The sequence below is a fragment of the Bombus fervidus genome, chromosome 3 (genome assembly GCF_041682495.2).
Source record: "Bombus fervidus isolate BK054 chromosome 3, iyBomFerv1, whole genome shotgun sequence".
Taxonomy (NCBI): Eukaryota; Metazoa; Arthropoda; class Insecta; order Hymenoptera; family Apidae; genus Bombus; species Bombus fervidus.
Window position 1 is genome coordinate 5,202,954 of NC_091519.1, and position 16,660 is coordinate 5,219,613.

General features: G+C 30.5%; 1 protein-coding gene and 1 long non-coding RNA gene across 8 annotated transcripts; one reads left to right on the top strand and one right to left on the bottom strand.

Moving 5' to 3' along the window:
- Positions 1–701: 701 nt before the first annotated feature.
- Positions 702–14,102, top strand: LOC139998461 (uncharacterized). Of its 7 annotated transcripts, XR_011803287.1 has the most exons (9): positions 702–897; positions 2,364–2,387; positions 2,867–3,209; positions 3,542–3,856; positions 4,597–4,816; positions 5,322–5,576; positions 6,034–6,090; positions 12,047–12,250; positions 13,345–14,102. XR_011803287.1 is itself a non-coding variant. In XM_072023017.1 (8 exons), exons 2-8 carry the CDS (start codon positions 2,367–2,369, stop codon positions 9,116–9,118), a joined length of 1,209 nt encoding a protein of 402 aa, XP_071879118.1. In that variant the 5' UTR covers positions 702–897; positions 2,364–2,366; the 3' UTR covers positions 9,119–9,864. The 7 variants fall into 7 exon arrangements, 6 of the variants coding, with proteins under 6 accessions (XP_071879118.1, XP_071879119.1, XP_071879120.1 ...); XM_072023017.1 differs by lacking the exons at positions 12,047–12,250; positions 13,345–14,102 and adding an exon at positions 9,079–9,864 and having other exon boundaries at positions 3,584–3,856; XM_072023018.1 differs by lacking the exons at positions 12,047–12,250; positions 13,345–14,102 and adding an exon at positions 9,079–9,864 and having other exon boundaries at positions 704–897; positions 2,867–3,149; positions 3,584–3,856.
- Positions 5,321–6,518, bottom strand: LOC139998469 (uncharacterized). Its single transcript, XR_011803289.1, has 2 exons — positions 6,141–6,518; positions 5,321–5,955 (listed from the first exon to the last, which is right to left on the bottom strand). It is a non-coding gene; the product is annotated as an uncharacterized lncRNA (long non-coding RNA).
- Positions 14,103–16,660: the final 2,558 nt, after the last annotated feature.

The window sequence follows — 16,660 nt, forward strand, 5'->3', positions numbered from 1 at the left end:
TCGTGAAAAGTTAACATGTAAGATAGGAAGGTTCTCATTCTGTGCATGCGTGACATACTATTAATGTCTCAGACAGAGGCAGAGACACTCTACTCATCTCTGTCTGTCTTGTAAAAACGTGGACTTTATTGACTTCCCATGTTGATTTTTCATGATTAGACACGATTCAATTCCAACCACGGTCATATAAATAGATCTCGACCCGCTAGAGAAAACCGTCAGAGAAAATTAAGCCATGAAAAGTCAACATAGAAAACAATAAAGATCTCGTTCTTGCGAGACAGACAGAAATGAGTAGAATATCTCTGTCTGAGATGTTCATAGCATGTTACACATGCGCAAAACAAGAACTTTCTTGTCTTCCATGTTAATTTTTCATGACTCAATTTTCGGACGATTATCCCCAAGCTTCGATATACGAGTGTCGGAGCATGTTTATATGATCGTGATTTCGGCTATTGAAAACTTGAAATATAGTAATTTTTATCTGTATGATAAAAGCATATCCATGAGTTAGAGTTATATTATACAATTTCTAAGTTATGTTATTGTCACTAATTAGGTTATAAAAGTTGTCCAGTTATAATGTATATCTTCCCCATATAATAATTTGTTTCTTAAATCGCTTAAGTTTCTTAAGTAACTAAATGTTAAGAATTTATATTTTTCACAAAAGAATATTTATTCATGAAAATATGTCTTACAAATAATCTAGTGACTTTGTTGTTAAATGAACTAAGGGTGGCAAGTACGTAGTACAGAACTCATTGCTTGCCGTCAAAAGTGTTCAAGGTGGAAATCGTTGACGCCATTTCGTATCTCGTTTCGCTGATAGCGTCACGAAAGTTTTATCCCTTTTTACTTTAATTTAATTTCGCCAAAACGTCGCAGCCACATGTAAGTAGTAATGTGATATTGTAATAAGATATTTGACAATTAGAAATATTTTTGAGGAATTTGAAACTTAAGTGGAGTCAAGAGATTTACATATCGTCAGTTACTAGGGCACGCCAAGGGCCGGTTGTTTTTAGATATCTTTTTTTCTCGGTTACAAGGTCGTATTTCAATTCTACGTTTTTAAAATTCGATCTATATAATATACTTGTTTTGTACTATTTCATTATAATAATTATGGTCGATGGGACGAATGAAATTGTTTTCCTTTCTATTGATAATATCTGATAATTTTCATGGCCTTGAACAGTATATAAGCGTCTTCTACGTTTACCGGAAAAAAATATCAACTTTTCAAATTTCATTCAATTTTTTTTTCAGCTATTTAAAATCTACAAAATTTTTATAAAGTAACTCCCTTTATTTTTATTTGTTAGAAAATATATAAAATTGTTTTATTTGCATTTTAAGACACCTGTTCTTACACAGTTATAAAATGTGTAGTAATGACCATGTAAGTTTGATACATTTTTTTTAATATTCTCGAAATGTAGTTTCTCCATTTTAGGAAATTTCAAGGAAATGTTAATGCTTACATGTAACCATTTCTTCCTAAGGTACTAATTTTTAAAGTATATACATATAAGAACTTAGATGTTTATTATTTGCTTCTTTCATGGCATTAATTTTTTTATGTTATTCTATGTATGGTTTGATTATTAAATCCAAACAAAATGCACATATACAATTTAGCAAAATTATATATCCAAAAAGGTAATAATTTTGAAATCAAGTATAGTGATTTATATTTATTTATTATGTAATTTAGAAATAAAATATAATGTTGTATATTTATTACATCATACTTAATGTACAATGCTCAATAATGAACCAATTAAAAATATTTATATGTATATAGGAATTATATATATCATATTAAAAAACATTAAACACGGATTAAGTACATTATACTGTTATTTAAAATAATTCGATTTTGGAAACTTCTTTTCTTTTTTAGACTTTATTGCAAAATACAAATAATATTGAAATCAAAATATAATTATTAAATGCTGCTGTATATATTAAAAAATTCTATTATAAACTTTTTGTAACTACATTTTGCTTAAGCATATCACATAGAATGTAATTTTTATTTGAAATATAACTTATTATGATATTATTATTATTATACAAAATTGGCCATCTTATGAAGATAACATAAATTTTAAATATACTTGATTTAAAATTCTAGTGTATAATGCGCATAAAAATACATATAACTATAATATATGCAATAGTGATAAATGTAAATGATTGCAAAATATTATTATTTCACAAATCATATTTCAAATCATTATTGTAATTAATAGACTAAATTATTATAATAAAATGTAAAAATGTAATCATTTGAAAATGAAATAATAATACACATAAGACTGTAATTAATGATACTATTTTTTTATTTTCAGAAAATGGTTTCATCTAATCAACCGGTAAGAACAATGCTAATAGTAAATAGTTTTCCATTTTGTATTATTTGACGACCTTGATGTTTATTTTCCATGTACATTACTTTTCTCAAATAAATAATTAATATATAAGTTGAATGGCATAATTTGTTTATAGGTACATAAGGTATTGTGTTTTTGTAATTTTTTTATATATTTAAATCTTATAACTTAATCATTTACAAATTTTAGTTAGATTAAATATCAGTTTAGTGATTATCATATATAAGCTCAATGATATCATATTATTATTATATGATTTTTGTAATAATAGCAAAAATTTTGAGCAAGATAAAATCTCAAACAGACACCATACTTTCTGCAAACAGGGGTATGGTCGATTTTAGAGGTACAAAATGATCTAACATTTTCTTTATTAATTGGTATTTATAAATGCATGTATTATAATTACATAAAGAGATATCATGAATAAGTGTTATTAACTGTATGTTTCAATTTTACAGAGAAAGACAAAAATATTTGTGGGTCGGTTACCAGAAAATTGTCGCAACGATGAGTTGCGACAATTATTTTTACGTTTTGGTGAGGTAACGGAATGCGATGTCATGAATCGATATGGGTTTGTCCACATGGCACGTGAGGAAGATGCAGCTGCCGCAATCAAAGCTCTTCACAATTCAAACTTCAAAGGGGCAACAATCAATGTGGAACAGTCTACAGGCAAATCACGTGGCGGAGGAGGAGGACGCAGGGATGGAGACAGAAGAGGTGGACCAGTGAGAGGTGGTAGGGGGGGACGAGACGGTGGTAGAGACGCTCGTCCTGGACCATACAATGATAGAAGAGGTTGGTAAATTTATTTTTATGATATTCTATTTTGATATAACTATTTTCTCATTGCCTATTACACTTCTATGTAATATTTAAGAATCAGAATAACAAACTTTTGTCATTTAAAAATATATATAATTCATACCTTTTTAAAATTTATGAGAAAAATTAGAATGTATTATTCTACATCAAAGTTAATAAACTTTTTAAAATTATAAATATATAATGGAACATAAATTTATGAAATGTAACATAAAGCATTTTGCAATGAGAAAATAATCAATTAAAGTAAATATATTTTTCATACAGACTAAAATACAAATTGGATATCTCGGCATGCTTTACAGTTCTTCCGATCCAACTCGTTGGTTACGATGGATCTGCTGCAGGTGGCGTCGCAACGGGGTACACCGATTACAATCGTGGCGCTGGAGACTTTAGTGGACGTGGAGCCGATTTTGGGACTGGATACACTGATCGTGGAGCATATGGTCAAAATGTGGGGAGCGCGGCAATGGGTTACACTTCTACGGCACCTGGAATGGGAGGAGGATACGGACCAGCAACTGGAGCTGTTGGAGGATATGGACCAACTGGAACAGCTGATTACGGTCGAACTGACTACAGTCGTGCTGCAGATTTTGGAGCTAGAACAGATTATGGTAATGGCGGTGGTATGTGTTTTATTTAGCCAGGATAATGTAATATTCATAATTAACCCTTTATATTATTCTTCTTAAATTAAACATTATTTTCATTTACAATATTATATTTCATTTTATTTTCTGTATTTATCTTTGAAATTTGAAATATATATTTTTTATGTTCAGATTTTACTTTTACATATTAAAATTGCTTTTATTATAAATCAATTGTAGAATTGTTATTTACAGAGAAAACTAAAATAGCTCCTTTTTTATCTGACATACATATATTTTGTATCATTAATTACTATTTTCATTTCTTTTAATAAGACCATATAATATATCCATTTTCAAAGGTGTTTTGAAATATAAATGTATAAATTTTTTTTTGTAATAGCACCTAACTTAAACATACTTTTGTTGCAACATATTTTTTCATAAATTCATAATTTTTTTATTTCCTTGTTTTTAAACAATTAAATATATGAGATAAAATAATATATATATATATGTCATTCTATAAATACTGTTTTTACCATTTTATTTATGAAAAGGGTTATCATGAATGTTACACTGTTAGATTTTTGCTCTGGATACCAAAGTTGAATGCATGAAATAAGATTACATATATTCATTTGAAGTGTTATTATCAATCCAGAGCTATTTGTGAATACTAAATATCTAAGAGATAGGATAGGTTTAGTCAGGCTGCAATAAAAATAACTATTATTCTGATATAGAGTGTATACATTTTGCAGTAGTTGGAGGTGGGATGACTGGGGACTTTAATCGTGGTGCCCCAGGTCCAATGGATTATGGACGTACAGATAATTTTGGTGCAAATCGCACTGTTGATTATACAGCTAGAAATGATTATGATCGAGCTGCAACTGGGCCTATGAGAAATGGTGGTGGTGCAGTTGCCACTACCGGGTATGGGACGGGTTACACAGATGTAGGATATGATGAAAGTCACTGGTAATATATTTCATTCATTTTACAACACTAGATTTAATTTTATTATTTAATATGAATTAGTATATTAATACATTGGTAATTTTTATTAATATAATTCAATAACTATATAATAGTAACATTTAAAATAGTAAATTAGATATTAAAGATTTGGATTAACAATTATTAATAAAATTGATACACATTTTTTATAAGATTTTATATACAATATATATTAGTTCTAAATATGTAAGGACAAAAAATTTAGCCTTGAAGAAGTTTAGATTAATGTTAACAATTTAAAATAAGTATGCACTGTAAAAGAATAAGTCTCTTGCAGCATTTTGAAGTATTTTAGCATAACAATTATGTGAATTGAAACTTTATTTTTATTCTAACCTGTAATGCTTATACTAATTTAAGATTTGCAAGTGCATTACAAGATTAATTAATTATGCTTGAGCAACATTTTGGTGCATTATAAGGATAGAGTGAAAATAAGTTAACATATTCCAATTGTGTATGACAGGGGTTATCCGGGCGGGCCTGGGGATATGATGGGTGGGCCCGGGGGGGTAAGTCAGGGAGCTTCGATGGCCTACGACAGGAGGGATGGTCCCCCTGTTAATGATATACCTCCATTTAACAGGCCAATGAGTACTGGACCCAGCTACAGCACTGGGGCACCTAGTTATAGTACTGGTCCTGGACCACAAGCAGACATGTTTAGTAGAAGACCTGGCAGTGCTGTCCCTAGTGGTGGATATCCACCTGTTGGTGGAGGGTAAGTAAGAAAGTCATATTCATTTTACTACTTAAAATATCAATATATAAATAGTAATTAATGATTATTCTCCATTATTTTTATTTATTTTATATTTGTTGCAAATAGTTCTTTTTAAATCATTGTTATGTGTTTGTAAATCATTATCATGTATGAAAATAAAATTAGATTTAACAAATCACCATAACTTGAAATAATCGCGGTTCACTTAAAATACATAAATATTCTTCTTTTTTCAAAATTCCACTTATTTTCAATAAATCTTCTGCTGTTTCATTCCCACTGTAATCTAAATTAGTTCATTCAACTTTATATTTATTATTTCTCATATATTATTTTTTGGCAAGGTATTTACATATTTCAAAATGTCTTTTCCATACTGAAATATTTAGAAATATTCAATTCGAATAATCTCAACTATTATTAGTTATTATAATAATCTTAATTTTTGTTTTAGCTATACCGAAGGGTACGACAGACCAGATGCATATGGTCCTCCGCGTGGTGGCGGACGGTAAGTCTTATTGTTATTATTATTATTATTTAATATGTTACACTACTTACACCAATGCGTTTTCTAAAGTGATACTGATCACACGGCGTTAAAGAGCGATATTAACTTATGCGAGTGATCGTTCATTGTTCAAGCGACCACGCTCTTTTTGCGCAATGTCATTTCGATTGATTGAACACTGATCTCAGTGTGCTTACGTTTTTATGCGGATCGAAATAGGTTAAACATTTTCTGTAAAAGTATAAGGTGTGACACTTAGCGCGAGAATATAAATATTTCTTGATCATAGAAAGCGTATATTTGTGCATATAACGGCACAAGATTGATTTCTATTGTCGATGAAATACGTTATACGAAATAAGTCATTCTGCGACTTTTCTAGTGTCGAGTGTAAAAGAGAACAGAGGTAGTTGAACATTTTGTTTAAGTAATATATTCATTAACTATTATCTGTAAATTTAATGATTTTTTAATATAATAGTATAATGATAGCGAATATATTCTATTTTTAAATACTCACACGCGCACACATTTTCTAAGATAATATTATAAAATTACTTATCTGAAGTAAATAGCTCTGTTATTTTGCTCGTATACGTATAAAAAGTTTTAAACTTGAGGTTCAATTTAAAACAGTTATTAAGTATTAATTATTCAAACACTCATATATACAAAGTTATAAGTTAAACAAAAATTAAATTAAAGTGAAATATGAGGCATATACTCGATATCTTATAAGTTTGATCCATAAAGGATTTATGAAATTCTAAAAGAAAATTTGTTAGTGCAGTGCACATGTTAACTCTTGCATATGTTTGTACTAATCAAAACATATTTACTTCGAAAACATTCAATCCAAATTGATCTGAATCATACATAGTTCGAATGTCGAAATAGTTTAATTATTCGGGCAAGATTGAAAGGAAATTCGATGTCTTTTATTGATTTAAACAATTGGTTTATTTGTATTCAAGCTATAGGAATGAAAATAATAATTCGAATCAAGTGCCTGGAAAATAATTATTCTCTCGTTATATATTCATCATGAAATAATGATTGTCAATATTGATTTGAATTTTCAAATAACTCGGAATCAATTAAGTATCTAACAAAAATATCTAATCAAATATAAGGATTTCAATTTCTATTATTGAAAGGATTATCAGGTGATGAAATTTTATTAAGAACAATGTAATGTATCAGTTAAGAGATTACAGAAGGACTCATTTTACAATCATTTATCCAGTTAATATTACAGACTATTTTATGTTTCCATATCAATAGCTGTGAAGCTATTCTTAAAAGTAATGAGTTCAAATACAGAGAAATATTTCATTACGTTCGAAAGAAAAACGGTATTAAGTTCGTATTTTAAACTTGTCTAGAGAAAATCATTTTAACTTAATGCTACCTCTCTTCTTTTATGTACTCTGCGGTAAAAGTTACGCGATATCAGCGTGTACGTGATTCGAGATATTTGCGATTAATCGAACAACAGTTCGGTAGAATGCTGGCAAATGAACCGTAATAATAATACGTTACGACACACTGCGCCGTTAAACATGTATTCTGAATTCTGAAGATGCATGCCATCGGTCTTACCGTGCCTCGAAACCTCATCGGTTTTCATTTTTTTGAAAGAACACCGTACTACGAAAAATGCGTATCACGTTTCGAGACATACGTGTACACTGAGAAGAAGACAGCCCAGCCCGGGTTGGTTGTTGCACGAAAATTGCGTTGCGTTCTTTTGCTATTGCGTCTTTTGCCAAGATTATTGCAAATGATCGAGCAGCTAGAGGAACATTTTCAATGATCATTCAGAAAATTTATTTTGGAATGCTCGAGCACATACTTCGGAAATATTCGTGAACGTTTGAACTGTCGTCGATACGCTTTTGCGACAATAGCGAGAAACGCCTGACTGTGACGATAAAGCAGCTTTAAACATGTGACAACTTATCAGACCTGAGTCTGATCGGTATTTCGCTTATGTATATGCACTCTTACGGTACTACACACATTAACGCTTATCTTGTATTTATATTTCAATTTTCAAACGATAGCTTCTATATACGTATATAATCTTTATCGCATCACTATAAGATCACTATAAACGTTACTCAATTTAGTTTCTTTTCTAGGTACTATACTTCTACAAACCTCAAATTGTTCAGAAATTAACTTATACTTAGCATACATGAACATAATTTGAATTAGAACAATAAATTCTGAACAAAATGACAAATATTTTAACATTTCTTTGTAGATATGTTCGGCAAATAATTAATATACAATATTAATGTACAAAGTGTTTAATTGTTTCAAGTACCTTTGAATTTGGGAAAAATACGTTGATACTATCAAGACCATTATTCTATTTCAATCTATTTTCATTGTGTGATAAAACACTGTATAAAATTTTTTCTTTTTCTTTTTTAGCCCTTTCTTTTTTAATAACTATGGGCTACATATGTTAATCAAATGTCTTCAGTTTTGAATTATAGCTTGTTACTTTTTTATTTGTAGAATTTACATGCAATTATCTGGAAACATAAATATCAAGATGTATTTTATCTTTGTTTATATTGGCTGACGAATGAAGTAACAAATACAGAATACCTGACTATATATATTTGTCACATAGAAAAAACAAGATATTAGCTATCGTATAAAGAACGAAAGTACGGAATTAATAGAAACGATTGATAAATATTTTATCCAGGTCTGAAAGTTGTATGTTATCCGGCAAATGTGTGTTACATGCGTTGCGAGGACATTCGATCGATAAAATCTATACGTAGTGTGATATTTGGTATTGAAAGGTGACAGTGTGAAGGCAGCACTGACCTTTCTGTAAGAAAGAGAAGGAATTTTTGGTAAAATGTATTCGCGCATATCAGTGTTACATCTTATACTTTCCAGCTTGTTGCGCCGCAAGGCGATGAAGAAATTAATACTGCGATTTTTCATTTTTTGACCTTTTAGCTTCCCAGGTCCGGCAGACGCGATGCCACCGAGGTACTAAAAGCGTACTAAAGCAAATACTAAGCGCATGCGAAAAGGCTCCCTTAAAAAAATGCCTCTTTAGTGGTGGTCATTCGCTTACGGAATCGAATACCTAGGAACTGCCCTGCGTCTGACATACAGAGTCCATACCATTACATACGATAATATGTATAATGATATAGACACGATATAATGATATAGATACGATCTAACGTTTAACACACTAACTTAAGGTACGGTAAGAATAAGAAGTTCATCAATGAGCAACATAATGAATGACTAAGGAAATAAGCAACCATGATCACCTGAAGAGAAAAAAAAGAAGATTGAATTTCTGATTGAAGTAAACATTATAATGTGGAATCAAGGAATTTTATATATCGTTCATTTTTTCCAGCAGATAGTGGATATATTCCTTTTGTGCGATTTGTGTTTCGTAGTTTTTTTCTGATATTTTCCATGTTTTTCTCTCGTAGTATATACAATCCAATTTCCTGGAATGGATTGAAGCATCTTTTATCTATCTTAAGTCACATAATGATTACATATTAGTAGGATAGATAATTTCGTTATAAGTTTGTAATATTTAGCATCAACAAAGTGGTGACTTAGGCTATTAAACAGAAAATGCTGTATAATCTTTTTTTACACGTAAGAACTTGGATAATGTTTTAAATGTTCATTAATAAAGCAAAGAAACGTGTTTGCAGAAGTTATCAATGTACCTCACAGAATGAAAAATAAAATTCAAACGTATGTCTTTAAGCCTTTTAGCTTAAATATTTTCAAGTACATACTCCTCGTAACAATTTCTTTATATACACCTTGTTATTCACATAGTCTCTGTTTGAATCTTACGCAAAATAATTGAAGATTTTATTTTTTACCTTCGACTATTCACTACACTTTTATTTATACTTTTCAAGTAAACTTCTCTTCACTAAAGCTTTTTCTGCTCTTCGTTGAAATATGCGACGCTGACAAGTGGATATTAAAAGGAAGTCATCGAAGAAATTTATACGCAAGATCAAGTGAAACGTGATTTACTTGTTTCTCGTCCTTCGGCGAAGCAACTAGGTATTAGCGCGCGTTCATACGTGGTACACATAATCATTATTAGAATGACGTTTTGCATTGCAAAATCGTCCTTTCTTTCTTTTTGTCTTCCTTCCTTTCTTTCTTTAAAGCGTCCAAAGTATAGTTCAGTGTAATTAAATATTATCAAATAAATATATCACAGATTTTTAGCGTGCAAACCTAAATACCGATATATTTTAAATTGAGATCAGGTGTTTATAGTATTCTTATTGTTGTATTAAATATATGTAAAAAAATATTTGTACAGCGTAGAATTGCTGAAATTTAACTAGACTTTTATATTGTATTTCTGTATATTTTCAAAATTACAATTAATATATATGTATTATAACGCGTATGATATTTTATTAATAACATAAAATTTAGAAACATCTGTTTATGGAAACATAATAGTCACAAAATGATTTTGCAAGATTTTTATTGAATTTGATCGCTTCTTGGTATAGTTTAAATAAATAAAGTAACATGAAAAACCTGAATGAAAAAATATATTCTAATCCATCGAAGATATTATAAACTTCTTGATCTCGATCCTTAATCTAATGCTTTTAGAAATAATAAAAGCATTTCAAGTTACATTTTACTTGAACATAATATTTTAAGAAATATGAAAATGTAAAAGAAATGTACGTTATGTATTTATTAAACTTTTAAAAATACAAAAATGCAGAACGTCATTTAGCATTTGATGGAATCTACATGACTTGTACTTAGACAGCGTAATCTTGAATTATGCGACGAATCGCGCGTAAACACAGCGCACTCTAATCCTGGTGGCATATCAACGTCAGATTATTGAAGAGACGATATCAAGTCGCTTACCTATGCGTGTGGCCTGTAGATGCGACTCTGGTGAATAATGCAAGCTTCGATATGCGGATAACGTGCTACAAATTGCGTTTGCGCTCAAAGCTGGCGGTGCTTTGAATTTAAACAGAAGGTATGTTCAACGCGTGCGCCATTTACTCTTTGCTCGTTAAAGCAAAAAAGATAGTTATAATGAAAAAAACTGAAAACAGAATGCGCTTATTGCGCGCATAATCTATTGTCGGTTATTGCGACGCTGAAAATTTATGATAAAAGACTACGAACAAAAATGTTCCTGCAATCGTCGATTATGATAATACCGTTGCGAAGATGCTGCGATGGCGAATGCTTTTAGTATTTAATTCTAATTCCATCTCTTAGGAAATCATCGAGAAAGATTATCTTTTTTATTTATACGAGTCATATGTTCGTAGGTGGCACGAGTCAAATTTATTTTATTCCGAACGTAACCCGTGTACACTATACGTATTCTCGATACATATCGATAAATTCTCTATCTATTTTTGATGCTTCTTACTCTTTTGCGTGATTTACTTGAGTTATTTTTCAAGACGTTCGTAGATAAATTATAAACGAATATCTAAAATATGCACATAGGGAATGATCGTTATGTTACCCTTAAGTAAAGTATTCTTTGTTAATTTATATATTTCTAACATAACGTTTTATTTATTTTGATTATACTCTATTTGAATTGACTCGATAATTTGTCACTGGTGCAAATTCTTGGTTAATTATTAATTTTATGAATAAAAATAAGTGAGATTTTCAAAAATAAATTAACATGCTGACACAATATTAGATCTCAATAAATATTTTACGAGACTATTTGATATCTACAACGGATGTAATGGGATGGAATTAGAACTAAATTAATACGAATACAGTTTTTACATAAACAATCATATATCAAAGAATACAAAATTTTACCTAATTTAAGATTTTATAACAAAATGTATGCTCATATCTACGCAGGCTTGGAAGATGTACTATGCATCAAATAATATAATCTTTTTGATAGATTACAAGCGGGATGACGAGACCCTGGACAATGCGATGAACTCAGATTGGAGGTATGAGTCCTAATAATATGAAGAAGCCCTTCCTCTACTCAGATCGATGGATCTTTTCTCTCAAGAAAGATACTTGCAGCAATGTTAAACCAACGAAGACACAACAAAGGAAGAAAGAAAGAATTTCTGTTTTGACAACATATGCTGAACATGTAAGATGTAATGACTAAACGTATTATTTTTAAAATCTATTATTTTTATACTAAATTACTATCTCATTTTAATTGAGCAAATAATTTCATTTCATTAATATTTGATATATAAATATAAACAATCAACTTTTATATACCCAAACATTAATTTTTTATGTACAGACGATTCTCTATCTACATGATTTTCATTCAACACGATTGGAAAAAATCCAATTCACTTCCACAATTGATTGGCATGCTACAAACGGTCTTCTTAAAAATGTCAGTTGAAAATTCATTCTTTGCATTAGAAACGTTTTTCAAACTTTTTTTTGCATTTTTACTCTGATCTTGTTTTATGTTTTTCTTGAAATTTAATTACCAATGGTTGGCTTTTTTTTCTTTTATTCTCTATTTTATGGAAAGACTCCGAGTTCGCTTAAATGCATTCGATTACGAAAAATTCTTCATAATTCATGTCAGTCAGTCATGTTCATTTCGTGTTTAAAGTTATTGTTTAGTCGAGCAAAAATTAAATCCCTAACGTGTATAAAGAAACAGATAAATAGTAAAAAGGTGATGCACCAGTTCCCCTATATTCTATGGTCCTAAATAGTATTTTCGATTATTGTCTAAATTTCAACTGATTTTTCAAAAGGTAGTATAGTAGTTATTTAAAATGTAGGTGACATAATCTTATTCGTTGTGACTTGATTGATTGATCCTTTTTAGGTTACCAGCATCATTTTGTAAAGTTTATGAACAGATGATTTGATTGGGGACATGTATCTAAACCCTGTACTAGAAATGTAGGGACAAACAGTGTATCAGAATATTCATTTTCGCTAAAAATAAAATTGCGTAGAAATTGTAAATTCTTCTGAGGTCGTTCTAACAACCTAAGACCAGATACATAAAAATGATGTTTTTAAGGTGTTCGTGTGTCGCGAAAGTACGATACCTTCTGACTTATGAAAGACTTGTGTCTAAGAATGAAATAAAGATTTCTAAATCTAGGATTTAATAGTGGTTGTGTTGACAGTATAATCGAGAATATGTTGTATATTACATGATAAGTGGATATACTTACGTACATTCTCCTTTCTTTCCACCAGTTCCATTTGCAATCTAGGAGGATTGGATTCTTGGATTTGTAGTGGATACCTTTGAAAATTTCCAATAATGGAATAATCTGCAAACTAGTATATGATCTTCCAGATAAGCCCACAGGTAGTATAGTATCCATTGTCGCTGTTATCAATTATTTTATCGAAGCTCTTCAAAGTACGAGTATTGCACATCTCAAATTCTTTTCTTTCTTACCTCTCATTTACTTAAAAGGGAACATACTTTGTGACTTTCAAAAAACAAATATTTTTATTGCCTCATTTAGACGCACATAGAAATTAATATAATATGGTAGATATTTTATTTTATTATTGAAGACAAATTGAAATTGTCAATAATTTTTCACGAAATTTGATACACACATATAGCTGATGGATTCTTTTTGGCATGTCAAGTCACATTTTTTATTAAAAATTTCAAATTTTTATTAACTAACAAAGGAAACCATTTTTACGTAAAATGTCACGGTTTCGTGAAAAATAGCATGATTTTGTCAATCTGCAAAAATTTAAAAATCGGCCCCACTAATACAGTAGCGAATGCGACAAAATCTAATAAAACTTTTTTTTTCAAATTGTGCGATTCTGAAGATGAATTATGCTAACAGCGTAGCAGTGCAACTTTGTTCGCACTGCAATATATACCAAAATTAATGCGTCATTCACATTCGCTAATATATAAATTCGGTATTTTTTAAATAATATGTACGGTATTCTCTCTGTAATAAAAAAAAATAATCAAATCACTTCGCCTATTCTTCTTGAATAAATTCCTGACAGAGTCCTTCCTTTTACGAACTCAAATATATACATATTTATATGGCCCTCCCTAATTGGGTACGATTGTAAGTCTTATGTGTCATATGTTATAATTGCCGATCAAAAATGAAAAATATGATAAATGTTGACCTTAACGTATGTTGTCAAGAACATTCTCCCGAGTAATCTCTAGAAAGTTGTAGTCGTTGCTCGTTATTCTTCAAAAAGTTTTCAATAATAATATATTACTACTACTATGTACATTCCATTCTGCCTATGTGTAAATACATGTGACTGCAGACATGGACGTAACCGACGCAATAGTCGCGTTTATAACTTAGTTTTTACTTGAAAGAAATTTTCACGTGTTGCTCGCTTACTCTACTTGCTCATATAAATCTAGTCCAACCAGATACGTACCAATTTCACATGCGAGCAAAGGGCGCCCGATTTTTGGCCAAAAAGCTTTCCTTTTTTTAATTTTTTGCTCGTTTCCTTGGTATTGCGTTGGATTAGATTTTTACGAACAAGTAACGTGTGCGGTGTTTCTTTACCATACATAAATACCAGTGTATTGTATTACTGGCTGGATGCCTTTTTGTCTACATTTATCCATATATAAGTTCAGCAGAAGTAAGATGTGAATAGTAAAAATCTAGTTGAATAAAAGATAGTTTTATAGAAATAGGATTGAATATCACAAGGTTATCATTACGGTAGCTCGTAAAGGTATTTGGATTTTCCATAGAAAGCATTTACGTATATGTTATATAAAACATTTAGAAGTTTGGAGTGTTATTAGAATGCTAATGAAATTTCATGCCTCGTTTGACACATATTAATATGTTTATGAAAAGCGCGAAAAATTTATCTAACATTCCATGAAAGTTTTTTGCTGGTTTTGTCTATTTTCGTTAATGTAGAAGATTATTCCTATGCCTGTGTCATCAGTCGCGATGTAATAATCTGTTGTTGTATTGTTCAAAGAAAACAGTGTACAAGAATGTAAGAGATGAAGAAAATTTAACCCTTGAACTGTAGAGGTAAATATTTCATGTCTAAGTTATTTTGACCGAGTTGAATTTCTCGCAAGGGAGCAGGTAGAAAACCTTTCCAGCCTCCTGCCTAAAAAAAATTATTTAATAAAAGTTTTATAATAACCTTAATCCAAAACATTTGAAGATATTATACGAAATTTTTGGAATTTTTCTAACAAATGTTACCTACTGAAAAATGCATCGGACACGAAAGTCGGAGTTAGAGTTATAATTAGAGTACCGTAAAAACGTTTAAAGTCTAAGGGTGAATTTTTGACATTTTGAATTTTCCCGAGAACGGACGTCGTTTATTAGAATCTTTCGTTTTCCGGATGTTCGATCACCGCAGAATCAATTTGGTGATCTGAAACATGAGGTCGCAAGTTATTATGTCCAACGTATTACGCATAGTTTGCTATGTCGATATGTTTACTGGGACCATTATTTCTACGGTACGAGTGCTTGGAACCCTGATGTAAGTCACCGGAGTACGATGTATTCGCGAAATAAATGTTTCATTCCGAGAAACCTCGTAATTGCAGCAAAACGAAAGACCTATATGACTTACTCTTTCACAAACTTAAGTCGTCTCAAATAAAACATTAACTATTTATCATATTAGATTCTGGTTACGCCGAATGCATATTAAGTGTTGAGAATTGTGGACCGTAATCGCCGAAAGAAATATGTAAGAACACTGTCATTATATGTAAAAACGATAAAATAACAAATTTTTGTATTTATTTAACATATGATTTACAAGATATTCATAGATAACAATTTCTATATACAGAAGTGCTATCACGCACATACTCACACACACACAATATATTTATCAGTACTGCGCATCCGATTCGGCTGTACCGTACAAAACGTTATTTTTTATTAACAATGGAACACTTCACGATTTTACGTGTCAATCTTTGCGCTGCGGCCACGCTAACACTTTTCTGCATCGTTCCAATTTTTGTATATGTTTTTTTTCTTTTTTTTTTTAATCATTTATTTTACCAAGATTTGTTTTTTAATACATTTTTGAAATTCACAATAAACAATGAATTAGAGTAAGACGTGTTAGGCAAAAGTATCGATACGCGACAGTACGACGTAGCCATACTGTATTGTGTGTCGTGGTTTTTACAATTTTTTTGTGTTTTCGTTCTTGTGTTGTTTTTTTTTTTTTTATTTAAGCCGCTGGGAAGCGGAGCTTTTGTGTGTTCTTGTTTTTGGTTGTTATTTTTGTCCTGAAAACTTGACCGCAAAACAGGATGCTTCGGTAGTCTACTTTTTGTGTACTGTGGGACTTTGGGGGGATGAGGGGGAGGGGATGTTAAATAGGTTTATTTACAAAATTTACAATATTTACAAAGTTTACACCTAGGTTAGACGGAGGCAGAATTGAATTTTGTCGATTTAATGGTTTTCTCTCTTGTTTTATTATGGATTTGGTATCCACCAATATTTTTTTGTGTTTTTTCTGTGCTTGTCTTTAGTGTCTTTTAGAGGGA

Coding starts and splice junctions, on each gene's coding strand:
- LOC139998461 (XM_072023016.1), top strand. CDS start 2,367: ATGGTTTCATCTAATCAACCG. Junction 2,388..2,866: donor TGGTTTCATCTAATCAACCG/GTAAGAACAATG, acceptor TCAATTTTACAG/AGAAAGACAAAAATATTTGT. Junction 3,857..4,596: donor TGGAGCTAGAACAGATTATG/GTAATGGCGGTG, acceptor TACATTTTGCAG/TAGTTGGAGGTGGGATGACT.